The sequence below is a fragment of the Peromyscus eremicus genome, chromosome 8a (assembly GCF_949786415.1).
Source record: "Peromyscus eremicus chromosome 8a, PerEre_H2_v1, whole genome shotgun sequence".
Classification (NCBI taxonomy): Eukaryota; Metazoa; Chordata; class Mammalia; order Rodentia; family Cricetidae; genus Peromyscus; species Peromyscus eremicus.
In genome coordinates this window covers 33601554-33620124 of record NC_081423.1, presented here as the reverse complement: position 1 = coordinate 33620124, position 18571 = coordinate 33601554, and the positions used below count along the sequence as shown (strand labels likewise).

General features: G+C 45.4%; 1 protein-coding gene across 1 annotated transcript in view; it reads left to right on the top strand.

Moving 5' to 3' along the window:
• Window positions 1-294: 294 nt before the first annotated feature.
• The window catches only part of Rufy1 (RUN and FYVE domain containing 1), a 59941-nt gene continuing 41664 nt past the window's right edge, over window positions 295-18571 (top strand). The window contains exon 1 of the mRNA XM_059270460.1: window positions 295-637. Within this exon, the coding sequence (XP_059126443.1) occupies window positions 316-637 (322 nt within the window). The 5' untranslated portion in view covers window positions 295-315. The remainder of the gene's footprint in view (window positions 638-18571) is intronic.

The following is an 18571-nucleotide window of genomic DNA, read 5'->3' as shown; positions in this document are numbered from 1 at the left end:
AAAAAAAAAAAAATAGTCGTGAAATGAAAGTTCAAAAGAGGAAGCTGTGGCACAAAGACCAACGGGGTTGCCGGAACGCTAAACTAAGGTGCATTCCAAGTCCTGGGAAGAAGAAAGTTCAAATGTAACTTCCAAGTACCCCCGGCTGGAGATCACGGGCGTTTCTGAGGAGTCCTACTTTCCCGAGCGAGCGTTATTCAAGGAAAGCAAGACCAGGCGAGCACCAGCAGAGAAGGAGCAGAGAGGGAAGCGGCCGCAGGGAGCAGCGCCAGGCGGCTCAGCCCAGGCCAGGGGCGGGTCACGTGACCGGCCAACATGGCCGCCCGCGGAGAGTGCCGCCGGGCGGGGCAGGAGCCGGAGCCCGGGCAGGAGCCGGGGCCGGAGGCCGGGCCCGAGGCAGGCCTAGAGTCGGGGGAAGAGTTCGAGATCGTGGACAGGAGCCAGCTGCCGAGCCATGGCGAGCTGCGGAGCGCGGCGCGGCCTCGAGCGGCTGACGGCTGGTCGGCGCCCATCCTGACGCTGGCGCGCAGAGCCACCGGGAACCTGTCGGCGAGCTGCGGGAGCGCGCTGCGCGCGGCCGCGGGGCTCGGAGACGGCGGCGGCGGCGGCGGCGGCGGCGGCGGCGGGGAGCGCGCAGGTAGGCCGGGGTCCCGCGGGCTAGGGCTGCTACAGGACTGGGGGAGCCCGAGAGTTGGGCGAGCTGCTCCGCCGACCTGTGCCGCGCGGCGCAGGCTTCTTCTGTACGTGGTAGGACCCGGCAGGAAAAGCGCCAGACAGGGCGGGTGGCGGCCGGGGACTGCCCCCTCCCACCTTGCGTTTGTCTTTGTGAACCCCCAGAACAGCGGCGTCGTGATCACGGACTTTAAATAAGAGGATTAAATAAGAGGCTCAGACGGAAAGTCGTCTGTGTTTCTGTTTTGCATACTTGAGAAACGAAGTCTGGTGCTGGCCCCCTGTTAACCCTCTCGGCCGCTAGCCGCTCGTGCACCTGCGACTGAGGTTGACAACATATTCCAAAGTTGGTGAGAGCGGCGAGTCAGAGTCAGGAGGTTTTGGTTCCCTTTGTACTCCGCCACCAAAAGCCCCGTAGGACGTGAACAAGCCATAGCACCCCTCCTACTCGCATTTCCCAACCTATAAAATGGGGATTTTTTTTTTTTTAAAATAAGCAACCTTCTAAAGCCCAGTTCAGCCCTTATGATCTAGAATAGAATTTCAGCATACCAGTAAGAAAGAATAAAAACAAGTGATTATGACATGGTATGGTGATGCAGGTACATACTGCCCGAACAGCATGTTAATGTACTCAGTACGGTGCTAATTTTAATGCAGTGGTGTTTGTGTTTCTAAACCTAACTAAAAATACAGTATAAAAGACAGCCATGGTTTCGGGCATTGTGTTGCTCGCCTTTAATCCCAGCACTTGGGAGGTAAAGGCAGATGGATCTCTGTGAGTTCGAGACCCGCCTGTCTACATAGTGAGCCTCTGTCTCAAAATAAATAATAAATAAGGATGCTTCACTTGGCGAGGGCACTTACTGTGAATGGACCATGCAGATTTCAAGTTGCTGTGGTAGTGTGAGTGTTGACTGTAAATGCCTGAGACTTCGTGCAAAAATTAAATTTGTTACCCGGAGTTTATTTAAACAAAACAACAGCAACAAAAACCCGCTTCTTTTCTTGGTAATAAATTAACTTTGGTTTATTGTAACTTTTCTGCTTTATAACCTTTACTTTTGTGTGTGTATATGGATTCATACATGTTTGTACATGTGTTTGTGCACTTGAAGACCAGAGGTAGAAGTTGGATATCTTCCTTAACTGTTTAATCCACCTTAGTTTTGAGACAAGGTCTCTCACTAGCCCTGGAGCTCACCAATTGGCCACACTGTCCAACAAGACCCAGGTGTCCTCCCGTCTCTACTCTTCTGGCACTGGGAATACTAGCGGATACCGCCATGCCCAGTTTTTAGCGCTGTGGCTCTGAACTAAGATCTTCACATTTGCCAGGCAATTTTGGCGGACCAGCCGCCACTTTTACAACCAGGGTACTCTTGAGTAGGGAGAAGTGAGAAATATTATCTAGAAAGAGATACCTAGACAACAAGAGGAAAGACAGAAACACAGGATGGCCTTGGGAGGGCCTGGATCCTAATCCACCAGCCCAGAACTTTATTCCAAAGGGCTTTTTATCATAGTGCCAAGGGGAGGAGCAAAGGACCTCCCCCTTGCTCTATACAGCCAAGTGTAGACCCTTCCAAAAACCTGGTACTCAGGCCCGTGGTCCAATCATCCTCTTTATGCAGACCTGCTGGATAAAGGCACTAGGAACCCCAATGGGTTCCAACAGGCAATCACTTTTTCATCTCTCCAGCCCTGCTGTTCTTGACTTTTTTATTACCATGCATGCCATGGTGCACCTGTGGAGGTCAGAGGATGCCTTTCCGGAGTCAGTTCTCTCCTTCTACCTTCCAGGGCTGGAACTCAGGTCACCAGCCTTGTCAACAACTGCCTTTACCCTCCGAGCCATCTCACCAGCCCTGATTTTTGTACTTTTTGACTCTTATAACATCACCTTAAAACACACACACACACACACACACACACACACACACACACACACATTATATACCTAATCAAAAAATATTTTCTTTCTTTATATCCATATCTTATCATTTTTCTATTTAAAGTTGTTTTGGTTTTAGTTTTTACTTAAGCCTTTTGGCTAAGAGCAAAGATACATGGAGAACAGACAATAGTCCCCAAGTCTCAGGAAGCTTGGGGTGAGGATAGAAAGGGGCTGGTTAATGAATTCAGGGTAGAACTGGATAGCAGGAGTGGTTTCTGGAGTTCTGCAGCATAGTTAGAATAGCTAAGATCTGCAACAACTATTAAATATTTTTTAACAGCTAGTGGAAAGATTTTATATATATATATATATATATATATATATATATATTTTTTTTTTTTTAAGATTATTTATTGTGTATACAGAAGAGGGCGCCAGATCTCATTACAGATGGTTGTGAGCCACCATGTGGTTGCTGGGAATTGAACTCAGGACCTCTGGAAGAACAGTTGGTGCTTTTAACCTCTGAGCCATCACTCCAGCCCGTGGAAAGATTTTAAATGTTCCCAATACAGAGAAAGGCAACCCAAGGTGGTGAATATGCCAGTCTCCCTGATGATCACTACACGTATACCTAAACTGTCAGTGTACCCCTTAAATATGTACAATTACTGTTGCAATTTAAAATATCAATATATGTTGGCAAGATGGCTCAGTGGGTAAAGGTGCTTGCCTCCAAGTCTGATGGTCTGAGTTTAATCCCCAGGACCCACGTGGTAGGGGAGAATAAACGCTTACAAGTTGATCTCTGCTCACTATATGTGTACCATGGCATACACACACACACCCAACACACTAAATAAACACGCGTGTATATGGGTGTATGTATGTATATACATATTGTATGTATATATATGTGTATATATATATATATTTTTTTTTTTTTAATAAGATACATTAGCTCAGACCTCGAAGGTCAGGATCATGACTATCACACTTCTGCCTCCACATCTTGTCCCACTGGAAAATCTTCAGGAAACAACACACATAGAGCTGACACTTGTGTTAACAACACCTTCTTCTAGAACATGCTCCCCCATCCTGTTGACAAGTTTCTGTCCCACAAACTGCTCCCAAATAACGACACAGAGGCTTAATATTAATTATAAGTGTTTGGCCATAGCTCAGGCTTGTTACTAGCTGACTCTTATGTTTAAATTAACCCATATTTCTTATCTATGCTTTGCCACATGGCTTGGTACCTTCTCTCAATACTGCGTGTCCATCTTGCTTCTCTCTCTATTTTTTGGTGTCTCCTCTGACCCATCCTTCTTCCCAGAATTCTCTGTTTGGCTCTCCCCCAACCTTACTCTGTTGAGCTATTGACCAGTCAGCTTCTTTATTAAACCAATCACAGCAACATATATTCACACAGTGTAAAGAAATGTCACATTTCCTCCTTTTGTCTAACTAAAATTGAAGTTTTCAACTTTAACAGAGTAAAATTATATACGACAAAATGTCATCAAGTAAGAATTACAGTTACGCTGGGTGGCGGCGGCAGCGGCGGCGGCGCACACCTTTAATCCCAGCACTTGGGAGGCAGAACCAGGCAGATCTCTGTGAGTTCGAGGCCAACCTGGTCTACAAAGTGAATTCCAGGAAAGGCGCAAAACTACACAGAGAAACCCTGTCTCGAAAAACAAAAACAAAAACAAACAAAAACAAAAAAACAAAAAAAAAAACAAAAAAAAGAATTACAGTTACAGCATCCAGTCCATTTGTATTTGGCAAATTTAGAGAATACTCTATTATTTATTCTATCTTGATGAGTCCAAAGCTCTGTATCTAATTTACCTTCTATCGTAACTAAGGAAAACTTTAACTGTCTAGTCTTCATCTCCATCAAAGACCCCAGAAGTATGAAATGTTACCTAACCACAGGGACATCTGGCTGCCTGGTTAGTCACCCTAGTATCTTCTGTAACACTGGGGCATCCAACTCTGGCCTGAGGCCTAGTGTATCTGACAGACGTTCTGAGAAGCAGGGATTCTGAAGGACTGTCCTGCCTGCCTTGTCTTGATAGAGTTTGGCAGTGGCCTTGTTTGCATCCAGCTGGTCCGGTTTGGACAGCACACTGTCAGCAGTCAAGGCAAGGGCAGTTTCTTGCCCAGTGGCTAACTTTTGCCACAAAGAAAGCAAACTCCATACAGAGGTTCTTTGATGCCCATCATCTTCTTTTAGGTAAATTGGTGCTGCCAGGAGCAGATGTGTCTCACTGTCATTTTAGGTAAATTGGTGCTGCCAGAAGCAGACGTGTCTCACTGTCGTGAAAAGCCTTGGATTATTAAACATATTAAATGTCATATTCTGTAGGTCTTTGAAGTGTTTGAAGACCATCTATCTAAATATATCTGTGTATGACCTTGAAAACATACCTAACATGACTATAAGTTTGACTATTACAAATGACTATTAATCTGTATTTCTTAATTATACATTTCATTTTTAAATAAGCTGCATAAACACAATATGCTAAAATAGTTGAAACATACATACAGTATAGCAAAAATAACTTTAAATTTATATAAATAAACCAAAATCCATACCAAGGTAAAATACTTTGAGATTAATAGTTGTTTTTTTTTAGTTTAAAAGTAGATTCAATAATCTACCCTTTTACCCTACTATTTCTATATTCCTTTTTTTCTTTTCAGAACAAGATCCCTGAATCTAATCTCCTTTGTTCAGCTTTTTTTCTGACCATTATCCATAACAACTTGTAACCAACCCCCCCCCTTAAACGATAACAAACATCCATAACCAATATTTTGGGAATGTGAGCATTGTTCTATAGACTATTTCCTATTGTGTGGGGACACTGGTATCTTTGGGGGAACCTTGAGAAAATTGGGATAATAATGAAGTCCTGGCTGGAGTAGTCTGTGAGGTTGGACCATCTCAGCCAGCAGCCTTGAAGCTGATTTGGATGCAGCTTTTGAGGAGACTGTAACAGAGGCCTTTTGAAATGCTAGATCACCTGGGCCATCCATTTTTATTGGTGTTTGGTCCTCTTGTTCTGATATAAATAAACTTTTAAAGGTAACATATATTACAAGTATAAAATATGTGGTGTGTACAAGTCAGTTAAAATTTTTTTTTTTATATTTGAGCAGGTAAAATATACATTACGTGTCTTGTAGTTCTTTTAGGTTTATTTTTTTTTTTAATGTCTATAGCCAGGATTTCAGAGGGTCTTCCTCAATCAAACCTGATTTTCTTTAACCCAGAATGAATCCATAGCTTCTCATTTCCTGTGGAGATAAAAGCATTACCTCTCCCCTAAAGCAACATACCTTTTGTCTTAAATTTTGAAGTCAAGATATTTTTAAAATATATAGATTGGTTTAGTCTAGCAGTTTTTATAATCCAGTGTCTCTTAGCAGCCAAAAAATTTAAAGACAACACAATAACATACAGACTCTCTGTGTAGTTCCCATCTTTACATGGCTTTTTTGGTTTTTATTACTTTACTCCCTTTATAAGGACTTTATTACTTTAAACTATTTTTTATATATCCTTTCTCTTTTCTCTCCCAAGCCTATGTATATTTTTAAACACACTGTGACCCATTTAGAATTTTTTCTGTCTGATCTGTCTTTACTGTATATCTGTAACCTTTTCTGTCTGTGTGAGCATATCCCCAAACCCACCACATAGTGCGTTGGTTCAGCTCACGCTGGCGGCTCAAGCCTGCAGGCAGCTGCTAACATCTCTGTACTGTGGCTCACATCAGAGACACAAGACTAGGAAGCTGCATTTGGCTCCATCACTGCACGTTTTTAGAACCTTCCCTCAAGCCTTGTCAGGTTCCATGCAGAAATTCCAGTGGACTTTTCTTTCCCTCGCACCAGTTCCCAAATAACCAACAAGGAGAAGAATTACTAATTGCTCAGTCAATAGCTCAGACTTGTTACTAGCTGACTCTTATATTTAAATTAACCCATATTTCTTATCTATGCTTTGCCACATGGCTTGGTACCTTTTCTCAGTACGACATGCCCATCTTGCTTTTCTCTGCAGCTGTTGGTGACTCCTCTGACTCTGCCCTTCTTCTTCCCAGAATTCTCTGTTTGGCTCTTCCCCTACCCTTATCCTGTCGAGCTATTGGCCAGTCAGCTTCTTTATTAAACCAATCACGGCAACATATAATCACACAGTGTAAAGGAATATTCAACAGTACTCTGTGTGTAACATTTGTTAATCCCACCAAACAAGAGTAAAGACCATTACCTGAATTCTTTGTTCAAATTATGCAAGCTCTATTTTCTGTCAGACAGGGCTATCTCCCTAAAGTGGGGTTTGAGAAAATAGCATCAAACATAGGAAAAGGTGGGTTTTATATTAGCCCCCAAACTGCAAGGCTAAGGGGTTCCCATGGTTTTTTTGTGTAGCTTGAGTTTTCCTGCCTGGCCCACAGTCAGGACAAATCTTTGTCACCCACCAGTCCCACAATCGCTCAGACCCAACCAAGTAAACACAGAGACTTATATTGGTTACAAACTGTATGGCCGTGGCAGGCTTCTTGCCAACTGTTCTTACAGCTTAAATTAACCCATTTCCATTAATCTATGCCTTGCCACATGGCTCGTGGCTTACCGGCATCTTCACAAGCTGTTTCTCATCGTGGTGGCTGGCAGTGTCTCTCTGACTCAGCCTTCCACTTCCCAGCTTTATTCTCCTCCTTGTCCCACCTATACTTCCTGCCTGGCCACTGGCCAATCAGTGATTTATTTATTGACCAATCAGCAACACACTTGACATACAGACCATCCCACAGCATTTTGGTTAGTAGGAACTTGACAGAACAGCTCAAGATTCTTTGGCAGAACATCTTTTCAGGGTGGAGGTCAGGGTACAGGGTGTGGAACATGTCAAATTCCAGAAAATGGGTCCAGACATGGTCAAACCCAAGTTTTACAGAAAATAAAAATGAATTTATTTGACCTTGTAAGAAGATGGTTTTTAATCTTAAAATGGAGTCAGGCTGGCCCATCGAATTTCACAGTTTGTTTTTTAAGTGTAGAAGGAGTACGTACTACAATAATGATAAAAAGCGTACTATAGTGAGCACATGAGCCAGTAACTGTGACTTATCCCTACCAGATTTCTGTTACTATCCCTGACTGTGGGCTGTACTCCGCACCTCCAGCAGTCCAGCAGGTTTGTTTACAGGGCGGTCCCACAGTGCATGAGGAATGCAGTTTTGCAACAGTGTTGTTTTTATATCTGCTGGACAGTGGCTACACCTGATCTACTGCTGCCTCAGTTGCTGACTGTCTCCACAGCCACCTGGCGCAGCCTCCCTGCTGAGGCCGCAGGCCAGGGGAGCCTTGGCATCCCACCCCTGCTTCAGCTGCCTCCCCATAGGGAGTCAAATGTTTTAACTAAGTCTCTATCCTTTTATTTTTACCAATAAAGACTCGGGTGCCAGATGCTGGAGTAAAAACCTGCTAGCTCAGAGAGGCAGAGAGAGCAACTGGGTGACCTTCCTCATCTGCAGTCGAAGGAGACCCTCTCCTACTCTGTCTGAAAACAAAACTCCTCCAACCAGATGTTCCTCCCTTCTACTTCTTGTGCCTCTTTCTCCAACCTCTGACTTCCGCTCACACTCTATGGTTGCTTGCTCTGCCTCTCAACCTATGACTGATTTTATTTAATGCAATCTTGGGGTTCACATTGTGATCAAATATCCCACAACACAACTGGAATGAGGTCACAGGCCATGGGAATTCTTCTGTTCCCTTGTAGTCTTGTACTTGGTCAGTCACTGACTGAAGCGTTGTTATATAGCTCATACTGTTCATTGATAGATAAAATGTGTCTGTGCCTCTCCAGACTCATAGATAATCAATATCTGATGAACAAGTGTGTATCTGGAAAGGTCCTGTTTTCCTTTTAGGACAATGATTTAAAGAGTAGACAACACTTAACAGTGCACTTACTGAATGCCACAACAGTGTTAGAGCGTATTCACACCATCACCATCCTTTTGACTCCCGTTCCACAAGAGCCTGGATGGTAGCTGGGCTGGCTTTATGCGTGTGTATTCAATGCAGCTACTGCGGCCCAAGGGCAAGGTTAAAGAAGCCCCGTGCTTGGAGTTGATGATAATTTTTTTCAGCAAGGTGTCATGTCTCACTCCTGTAATACTAGCACTAGAGCGATTGAGGCAGGAGAATTACCATTAAGTTTGAGGCTAGCTTGGCCTACATAGTGAGACTTCTGTCATTTCCCCCTCCAAAAAAAGAATTATACAATAATACTTTTCCTTGAATTGGGGGGGTAATTAATTTTTTATGTGTATATGCACGTTCATACCATAAGTGTAGGTGCTTGCGGAGGCCAGAAGAGGGCATCGGATCCCCTGGAGCTGGAGTGAGGTGCCTTATGTGGGTGCTGGGAACCAAACTCAGATCCTCTGAAAGACCAGCACACACTCTTAATTGATAAACCAGCTCACTAGCTCTGAATGAAGTGTGTTTTATAATGAAGTGTCCTGAGTGAAAGGATTAAAAAAAAAAAAAAAAAAAAAAAAAAGGAAAGAAAGAAAGTGGGCACCTTTGGACAGGCCCTGCCGAGGTCTGCCACTAACAAGAACTCCAGGTGCAACAGGACTAGTGCAAGAGGTTGGGGGGGGGGGTGAGGAGTGAAAGGCCGTCTCAGAGGGGGGGATGAGAGAGACAGACAGAGAGGACAGGGAAGAGGAGAGGCGGCGGGAGACAAGAAGCCAAGAGAAGAAAAAGAGGAAAGAATAGGAAGAGGGATAAGAGAGGTAAGAGAGAGAGCTGTGCCTGGCGGACCCTTTTAAGGGGCACACATGTCCCATAGCTGACGTGGAAAGGCACCTGGCGACGGGTGATGATGTAACTCCTGTGGCTGGCGGGAACTACCACTGGGACCAGGGAGCGTGGCGGGGGCACTTGGAGCCATGCTCATGCCGGATCCCCGGCTGCCTTCTCAAAAACTTGGAATCTTCTCCCTCACACTCCTCAACTCCACTGTAGCCATGAGTGGCCAGCAAGGGTAGGGACAGAGCCCTCTGAGCCCTCTGAATTTCAGGGCAGGGTGGAACCACAGCACACTAGCCAAGCCACTGAGGAGGAGACTGTCACCCATCGTCCCTATAGGGAAGCCCATCTTTGGGAAGGGAAGATTGACGTTGGTGCTGTGGTCCAGGCCCAGATTTTACATGGGCTTTATGAATTGTGTAGTGGACCCAAGTGATAGTTACTATTATCCTCATCCAGTTTTATTACATTTTATTTATTTCGTGAGAGCGTGTGTGTGTGTGTGTGTGTGTGTGTGTGTGTGATCTGCGTGTGGAAGTCAGAGGACAGCTTCCAGGAGTTGTTTTCTCCTTCCACCTTGTGGGTTGGGTATTGAGCTCAGGTGGTAAGGCCTGGCAGCGCACACCTTTACCCACTGAGCCATCTTGCCAGTCCCGTTATCCCATCATTTAAAGAGGGAAACTTGAACCAAGACAGTGTATCTCTCAAGCCCATGTTATGCTGCTAGTCACAACACAGAACTACCTCTCTGTTGCTAGAGTTTTCCTGCCTGGCCCACAGTCAGGACAAATCTCTCTCACCTGCCAGTCCCACAGCCTCTCAGACCCGACCAAGTAAACACAGAGACTTATGTTGCTTTCAAACTGTATGGCCATGGCAGGCTTCTTGCTAACTGTTCCTGTAGCTTAAATTAATCCATTTCCATTAATCTATGCCTTGCCACATGGCTCGTGGCTTACCGGCATCTTCACAAGCTGTTCCTCATCGTGGTGGCTGGCAGTGTCTCTCTGACTCAGCCTTCCACTTCCCAGCTTTATTCTCCTCCTTGCCCCGCCTATACTTCCTGCCTGGCCACTGGCCAATCAGTGATTTATTTATTGACCAATCAGCAACACACTTGACATACAGACCATCCCACAGCATTTTGGTTAGTAGGAACTTGACAGAACAGCTCAAGATTCTTTGGCAGAACATCTTTTCAGGGTGGAGGTCAGGGTACAGGGTGTGGAACATGTCAAATTCCAGAAAATGGGTCCAGACATGGTCAAACCCAAGTTTTACAGAAAATAAAAATGAATTTATTTGACCTTGTAAGAAGATGGTTTTTAATCTTAAAATGGAGTCAGGCTGGCCCATCGAATTTCACAGTTTGTTTTTTAAGTGTAGAAGGAGTACGTACTACAATAATGATAAAAAGCGTACTATAGTGAGCACATGAGCCAGTAACTGTGACTTATCCCTACCAGATTTCTGTTACTATCCCTGACTGTGGGCTGTACTCCGCACCTCCAGCAGTCCAGCAGGTTTGTTTACAGGGCGGTCCCACAGTGCATGAGGAATGCAGTTTTGCAACAGTGTTGTTTTTATATCTGCTGGACAGTGGCTACACCTGATCTACTGCTGCCTCAGTTGCTGACTGTCTCCACAGCCACCTGGCGCAGCCTCCCTGCTGAGGCCGCAGGCCAGGGGAGCCTTGGCATCCCACCCCTGCTTCAGCTGCCTCCCCATAGGGAGTCAAATGTTTTAACTAAGTCTCTATCCTTTTATTTTTACCAATAAAGACTCGGGTGCCAGATGCTGGAGTAAAAACCTGCTAGCTCAGAGAGGCAGAGAGAGCAACTGGGTGACCTTCCTCATCTGCAGTCGAAGGAGACCCTCTCCTACTCTGTCTGAAAACAAAACTCCTCCAACCAGATGTTCCTCCCTTCTACTTCTTGTGCCTCTTTCTCCAACCTCTGACTTCCGCTCACACTCTATGGTTGCTTGCTCTGCCTCTCAACCTATGACTGATTTTATTTAATGCAATCTTGGGGTTCACATTGTGATCAAATATCCCACAACACAACTGGAATGAGGTCACAGGCCATGGGAATTCTTCTGTTCCCTTGTAGTCTTGTACTTGGTCAGTCACTGACTGAAGCGTTGTTATATAGCTCATACTGTTCATTGATAGATAAAATGTGTCTGTGCCTCTCCAGACTCATAGATAATCAATATCTGATGAACAAGTGTGTATCTGGAAAGGTCCTGTTTTCCTTTTAGGACAATGATTTAAAGAGTAGACAACACTTAACAGTGCACTTACTGAATGCCACAACAGTGTTAGAGCGTATTCACACCATCACCATCCTTTTGACTCCCGTTCCACAAGAGCCTGGATGGTAGCTGGGCTGGCTTTATGCGTGTGTATTCAATGCAGCTACTGCGGCCCAAGGGCAAGGTTAAAGAAGCCCCGTGCTTGGAGTTGATGATAATTTTTTTCAGCAAGGTGTCATGTCTCACTCCTGTAATACTAGCACTAGAGCGATTGAGGCAGGAGAATTACCATTAAGTTTGAGGCTAGCTTGGCCTACATAGTGAGACTTCTGTCATTTCCCCCTCCAAAAAAAGAATTATACAATAATACTTTTCCTTGAATTGGGGGGGTAATTAATTTTTTATGTGTATATGCACGTTCATACCATAAGTGTAGGTGCTTGCGGAGGCCAGAAGAGGGCATCGGATCCCCTGGAGCTGGAGTGAGGTGCCTTATGTGGGTGCTGGGAACCAAACTCAGATCCTCTGAAAGACCAGCACACACTCTTAATTGATAAACCAGCTCACTAGCTCTGAATGAAGTGTGTTTTATAATGAAGTGTCCTGAGTGAAAGGATTAAAAAAAAAAAAAAAAAAAAAAAAAAAGGAAAGAAAGAAAGTGGGCACCTTTGGACAGGCCCTGCCGAGGTCTGCCACTAACAAGAACTCCAGGTGCAACAGGACTAGTGCAAGAGGTTGGGGGGGGGGGGTGAGGAGTGAAAGGCCGTCTCAGAGGGGGGGATGAGAGAGACAGACAGAGAGGACAGGGAAGAGGAGAGGCGGCGGGAGACAAGAAGCCAAGAGAAGAAAAAGAGGAAAGAATAGGAAGAGGGATAAGAGAGGTAAGAGAGAGAGCTGTGCCTGGCGGACCCTTTTAAGGGGCACACATGTCCCATAGCTGACGTGGAAAGGCACCTGGCGACGGGTGATGATGTAACTCCTGTGGCTGGCGGGAACTACCACTGGGACCAGGGAGCGTGGCGGGGGCACTTGGAGCCATGCTCATGCCGGATCCCCGGCTGCCTTCTCAAAAACTTGGAATCTTCTCCCTCACACTCCTCAACTCCACTGTAGCCATGAGTGGCCAGCAAGGGTAGGGACAGAGCCCTCTGAGCCCTCTGAATTTCAGGGCAGGGTGGAACCACAGCACACTAGCCAAGCCACTGAGGAGGAGACTGTCACCCATCGTCCCTATAGGGAAGCCCATCTTTGGGAAGGGAAGATTGACGTTGGTGCTGTGGTCCAGGCCCAGATTTTACATGGGCTTTATGAATTGTGTAGTGGACCCAAGTGATAGTTACTATTATCCTCATCCAGTTTTATTACATTTTATTTATTTTGTGAGAGCGTGTGTGTGTGTGTGTGTGTGTGTGTGTGTGTGTGTGATCTGCGTGTGGAAGTCAGAGGACAGCTTCCAGGAGTTGTTTTCTCCTTCCACCTTGTGGGTTGGGTATTGAGCTCAGGTGGTAAGGCCTGGCAGCGCACACCTTTACCCACTGAGCCATCTTGCCAGTCCCGTTATCCCATCATTTAAAGAGGGAAACTTGAACCAAGACAGTGTATCTCTCAAGCCCATGTTATGCTGCTAGTCACAACACAGAACTACCTCTCTGTTGCTAGAGTTTTCCTGCCTGGCCCACAGTCAGGACAAATCTCTCTCACCTGCCAGTCCCACAGCCTCTCAGACCCGACCAAGTAAACACAGAGACTTATGTTGCTTTCAAACTGTATGGCCATGGCAGGCTTCTTGCTAACTGTTCCTGTAGCTTAAATTAATCCATTTCCATTAATCTATGCCTTGCCACATGGCTCGTGGCTTACCGGCATCTTCACAAGCTGTTCCTCATCGTGGTGGCTGGCAGTGTCTCTCTGACTCAGCCTTCCACTTCCCAGCTTTATTCTCCTCCTTGCCCCGCCTATACTTCCTGCCTAGCCAACGGCCAATCAGTGTTTTATTGATTAATTAGCAACACATTTGCCATACATCCCACAGCACCTCTCTCCTTAGGTAACTTCTCATGTGAAGTGTAACAATGTGGGGTTTTGAAATTAACCAATTCAATAAAAGTATTAAGTAATAACAGCCGCAGAATGTGGCAAAATATGAGCGTGGCTTCTTAAGGGTCACAGTCGGAGGAACTGCTAGGTTTGGGTGTGTGACACAGCCATGTTTGAAGCCATCAGCTCGTAAGCCACCACTCTACTAAGGCCTAGGAGGGACAAGGGACCAGGCAAGTCAGTGGCCAGCGCTGCAGGCCAGGCCCCGATGACCCTCTCCGTCACTGTTGCCATGGGCACGCACTCGAAGGTGAGAATGGCAGGTTTAGGAGCAGAGGTTGAATGGTAGCAGAACTCTTTTTTTTTTTAAGATTTATTTATTTATTATGTACAGTGTTCTGTCTGCATGTTTCCCTGCAGGCCAGAAGAGGGCGCCAGATCTCATTATCGATGGTCGTAATGCTGGGAATTGAACTCAGGACCTCTTGAAGAGCAGCCAGTGCTCTTAACTTCTGAGCCATCCATCCCAGATGGGAAGGGGAGGGGAGGGGAGAGAGGGGAAAAACAGAGACAGAGACAGATGGAGACAGAGAGAGACAGGGAGACAAAGATGGACAGACACAGAGGAGCGAGAAGGGAAAAAGAAATTGCTGTGTGGAATGTTGTGGATGCTTTGTTTTAAAATCTCCCACATGGGCTCGGGTGCATAGTTGTCTTGTTTAAGGTGGGATTTTTCTTACACATGCTTGTGTGCATGAGTACTCATATGTAGTGCTGAATCTTTCCAAGTGTCTTTGCACACGGCTCCCCAGATTTCCTCTCTCCACTAGTGCTTTCATGCACACTGGATATACCAAAAGGCACATCTTGCCTTTTAGAGTGAAACTGTCTAAAGGATGAGTAACAGTACCCATTCGGGCAGTCTTTAATTCACAATTCTTTAGATAAGGCTGGATGGAGTCTTAACTATTCACAGGCTGGGGCAAGAGGCCAGCGGAGCCAGGAGCTGAAAGCTATATATCCTAGGTAGAATAGTGGCAGACAATCTGGAAAAAGTCATCTCATTGTGTCTGTCTCATCGGGTCATGGTGTGAACTTTGTCAGCCTGATCTTTTTTTTTTTTCCGAGACAGGGTTTCTCTGTGTAGCTTTGCGCCTTTCCTGGAACTCACTCTGTAGCCCAGGCTGGCCTCGAATTCACAAAGATCCACCTGCCTCTGCCTCCCAAGTGCTGGGATTAAAGTTGTGCGCCACCACCGCCCGGCTTGTCAGCCTGTTCTTGTCCATGGTTTTTGTTTGGTTTTCTTTGCTTTTTGAGACAGTCTCATGTAATCCAATCTGGCCTCAAACTTGCTATGTAGACAAGACTGGTTTTGGGCTCTGACCTCCCACCTCCCACAGGCTAGCTTTCCCCCTTCACTTTAGTCAGCTATAAAAACAAGAAGAGAACATTTCCAAAAATCCAGAAAGCCCAGGATTGTTCTTGCTTTTGGTTCAGCGCAGGATAACACTACCCCATATTAACAGACCGTGAAGCTGGGGGTGTAGCTCAGTGGCAGAGTACTTGCCTGGTGTGCACCAGACCTTGGATTCAATACCCAACACAAGATAAATGGGGATGGTAGCACATGCCAGTAATCTCAGCCTTTACAAGGTAAAGGCAAAAAGGATCACAAGTTCAAGGTCATATTGACTTTCATCTCTTTCCTATTTTGTGTGCATTCTTGTACATGTAGTGTGGAGGCCATGCTGCTGTAAGTCAGAGGATAACTTGAAGGAGTTGGTTCTCTCCTTCCACCATGTGTGTCCTAGGAATAGACCAGAGCTCAGATTCTCGAGCTTGGCAGCAGACACTTTAGCATACTGAGCCATCTTAACATGCGGGGCTAGATACTGACTTTAAACAAAATTGTGGGCTGGAGAGATGGCTTGGTGGTTAAGAATCCTGGCTGCTCTTCCAGAGGACTCTTTTGATTCCTAGCACCCACACGAAGGCTTACAACTATCTGTAACTCCAGTCCAAGGCTATGTATGATATACCCTCTTCTGACCTCCATGGGCACCAGGCACATGTGGGACACATACATACACGCAGACAAAATACCCATACACGGCATAAAAATAAACCTTTAAAAATGCTTTAAAAAAAAAAAAGAATGTCTCAACTTCTGTGGGAGGCCAGTTCCCACCTTTTAAAGGGCTTCTATGAGGAGGAGAGAGGAATAAGAAACTTTTCAAATAGAAAGATAATAAAGAAGAGACAGACAGAAACAAGGATAGCTTCGGGAGGACCTGGATCAAAATCCACCAGCCCCTTCTGTCTCTTCAAAAGGGCTTTTTATAACAATGCCAAGGTGTGGGGCAAAAGACCTCTCCTTGCTAGATCAAAGCACACTGCACAGCCAAGTGCAGACCCTTCCAAAGAGCTGGTAACCATGCCTGTGGTTCAGTCATTCCCCTCTGCAGCCCTGCTGTGTAAAGCAAGCTCAGATCTCACTAGAAAACCTCTGTGGGTCTCCACAAACTTCTGAGAAATAAAAAAAAAATTCCACCAAGACTTACCAACTGGTAATTATACTTGTTAGTCTTCCATTTACACACCTTGTTTAACCCAGAAAACCCAAAATGATCTAAATGTTGCTTATTTCATTATCCTTTTGTCAATGCAAGATATATATATATATTAAAAGTCTTCTGCCCCTGATGTCACTGAATTGAGAAAAGCTACTGGGCTCAGGGATCACTTGCCTTTATAAAGGAGGGGAAGAATGCACATGAAACCTGAGGTCTCAAAATGCCCTCACTGAAAGACCTCAGGGACCTGCAATGGTGGCACACAACTTTAATCCCAGCACTCAGGAGGCAGAGGCAAGCAGATCTCTTAGTTCGAGGCCAGCCTGGTCTACAGAGCGAGATCCAGGACAGCTTGGGCTATACAGAGAAACTGTCTCAAAAAAACAAATAAGTAAGTAAATTTTTATAGACTTCTATGATTGTGATATATTCATGTTTTTTCTTAAATAAGTCTCCCATTTTTCTTGTTTTTTCTCGTTTTACAGTTTTTCCCAATCTCTTTATAATATAAACATTTAATTAATAGGATTTTCTCAAGTTAAAAATAACTTTACCACTCCTATCCAAATGCTTTACTTAACCCACTTCTTCCTCCCCAAGGCCAAGATGAAATTTTGAGAGACTGTGGACCCAGCAACCCTCTCTGGACTTCTTGTGTTTTGCCAAAAAGAATTTAGAAATTTTATCCCCATTGCAATCTTAATCTTTATTATAAACTTGAAGTTATAAACCTGACTTTTAGATTTAACTATTGTTTAGTTTCTATATATGTATTAAGTGGTATTAGGTCCTAAGAAATCCCTTTCCCCAAAGCCTGGCATTTAGACAAAAGCCAGCCTTCCCTCGGGCACTTAAGAAGATAGTTCCTGCTTGCTAAAAGGAGTCATCTCCTCAGCCTGGCAGAAGTGACATCCGGCTCATCCATTTACCTATGACTGTGGTGTCTATTACCATATCAGAGTCTGTGCTAGGCCCTAGGCTCCCTCATTCCCTACTGTCAAGTGTCTCTTACAGAGTCGTCCTGGCTGGCATGCCCCGCCCCCTACCCTAAACCTCTCCCTCACCCAGCTTCGCTTCCCCTCTCCCAGCTTTCCTTTCCTTTTAACTCAACCATTTGGCTACTTTCCATCTTGGCTTCCCCCGGGCTCCACTCTGGGTCCTCGGCTCCTCTCTTCAACCCTGTGCCCTCTCTCTCCTCTCATGGCCCTTTATTCTACTGGCCATGTTCAGTCTGGACCCTTTCAGGTGCCTCTGGCTGTGCTCTCCCTCATATCCACATAAAAACCTTCTCCTCAACTATATCTAGGAGTGGTCATGTCCTCATTTTCATTTAAATGGCACCTGCATATTCTCTTTTAATTCTATGCCCTCATCAGTGCTCACTTCCAGAATGTACACATCACCAATAAGGGCAAAAATGTAAAGATTGAGCAAGTGGTTTGCAGGGAAGAAAAAAAAAAAACCACCAGGAGGCAGCAGACTGGAAAGCTGCTTGACCTGATGGTAAGCAAGCAGACAGCTGCAAACAAACAAACTAGGATCTGCTGCACCAAAGGACAAGAGTGAAGGGTGGCCCAGGCCGAGAGCTGGGAGCATACCACGGGGAGACCCCTTCACCCTGCAGCTAGCACACCTGCGGGGCTTTTAGTTTGGAGTCTAATTTTTTTAAGGTTTGTTTTTATTTTTAGTTATGTGTGTATGGGGGGAAGGTGGGTATGTGCATGTGTCTGCAGAGTCCAGAAAACGGTGCAGGATGCCCTGGAGCTAGACCTACGGTTGGTTGTGAGCCTGAATGGTAGGCCTGGGTCCTCTGAAAGAGCAGTACATGTTCATAACCGCACAGCCATCTCTCCAGTACTGGAGTCTAAACTTTTTAACTCTAGGATGTCATTTTCCTGGGCTTAAGCGAACATCCTGTAAGCACTTGTCCTAGATGTCCCGTACTAACTCTCCAAACAAAGTGACAAGACAAATATAGTAGAAACAGAAATGTAGTTATTTCTAACAAACTTTTTAAAGTGTGTGCAAAACATAGAATGACATAGAAAGGCCACACGTCGTGGATGAAGGCTCAGGGTCCGGAAAGAAGGGAAGACGCTTTCCTGAAGGCACGTATAGTAGACAGGATATAAGGACATCCCCAAACCCTGTAAGCCAGGGTTCCTTTGGACCAAGACTAAGGTGCATAATGACCGTCCTCCTCCGTGGGCGTGGCCTGAGCTGGCTTTGTCTAATAGGAGTGGTCAGGGGCGGGGCGCTTCCTCTGTACATCTTCTAGTTTGAG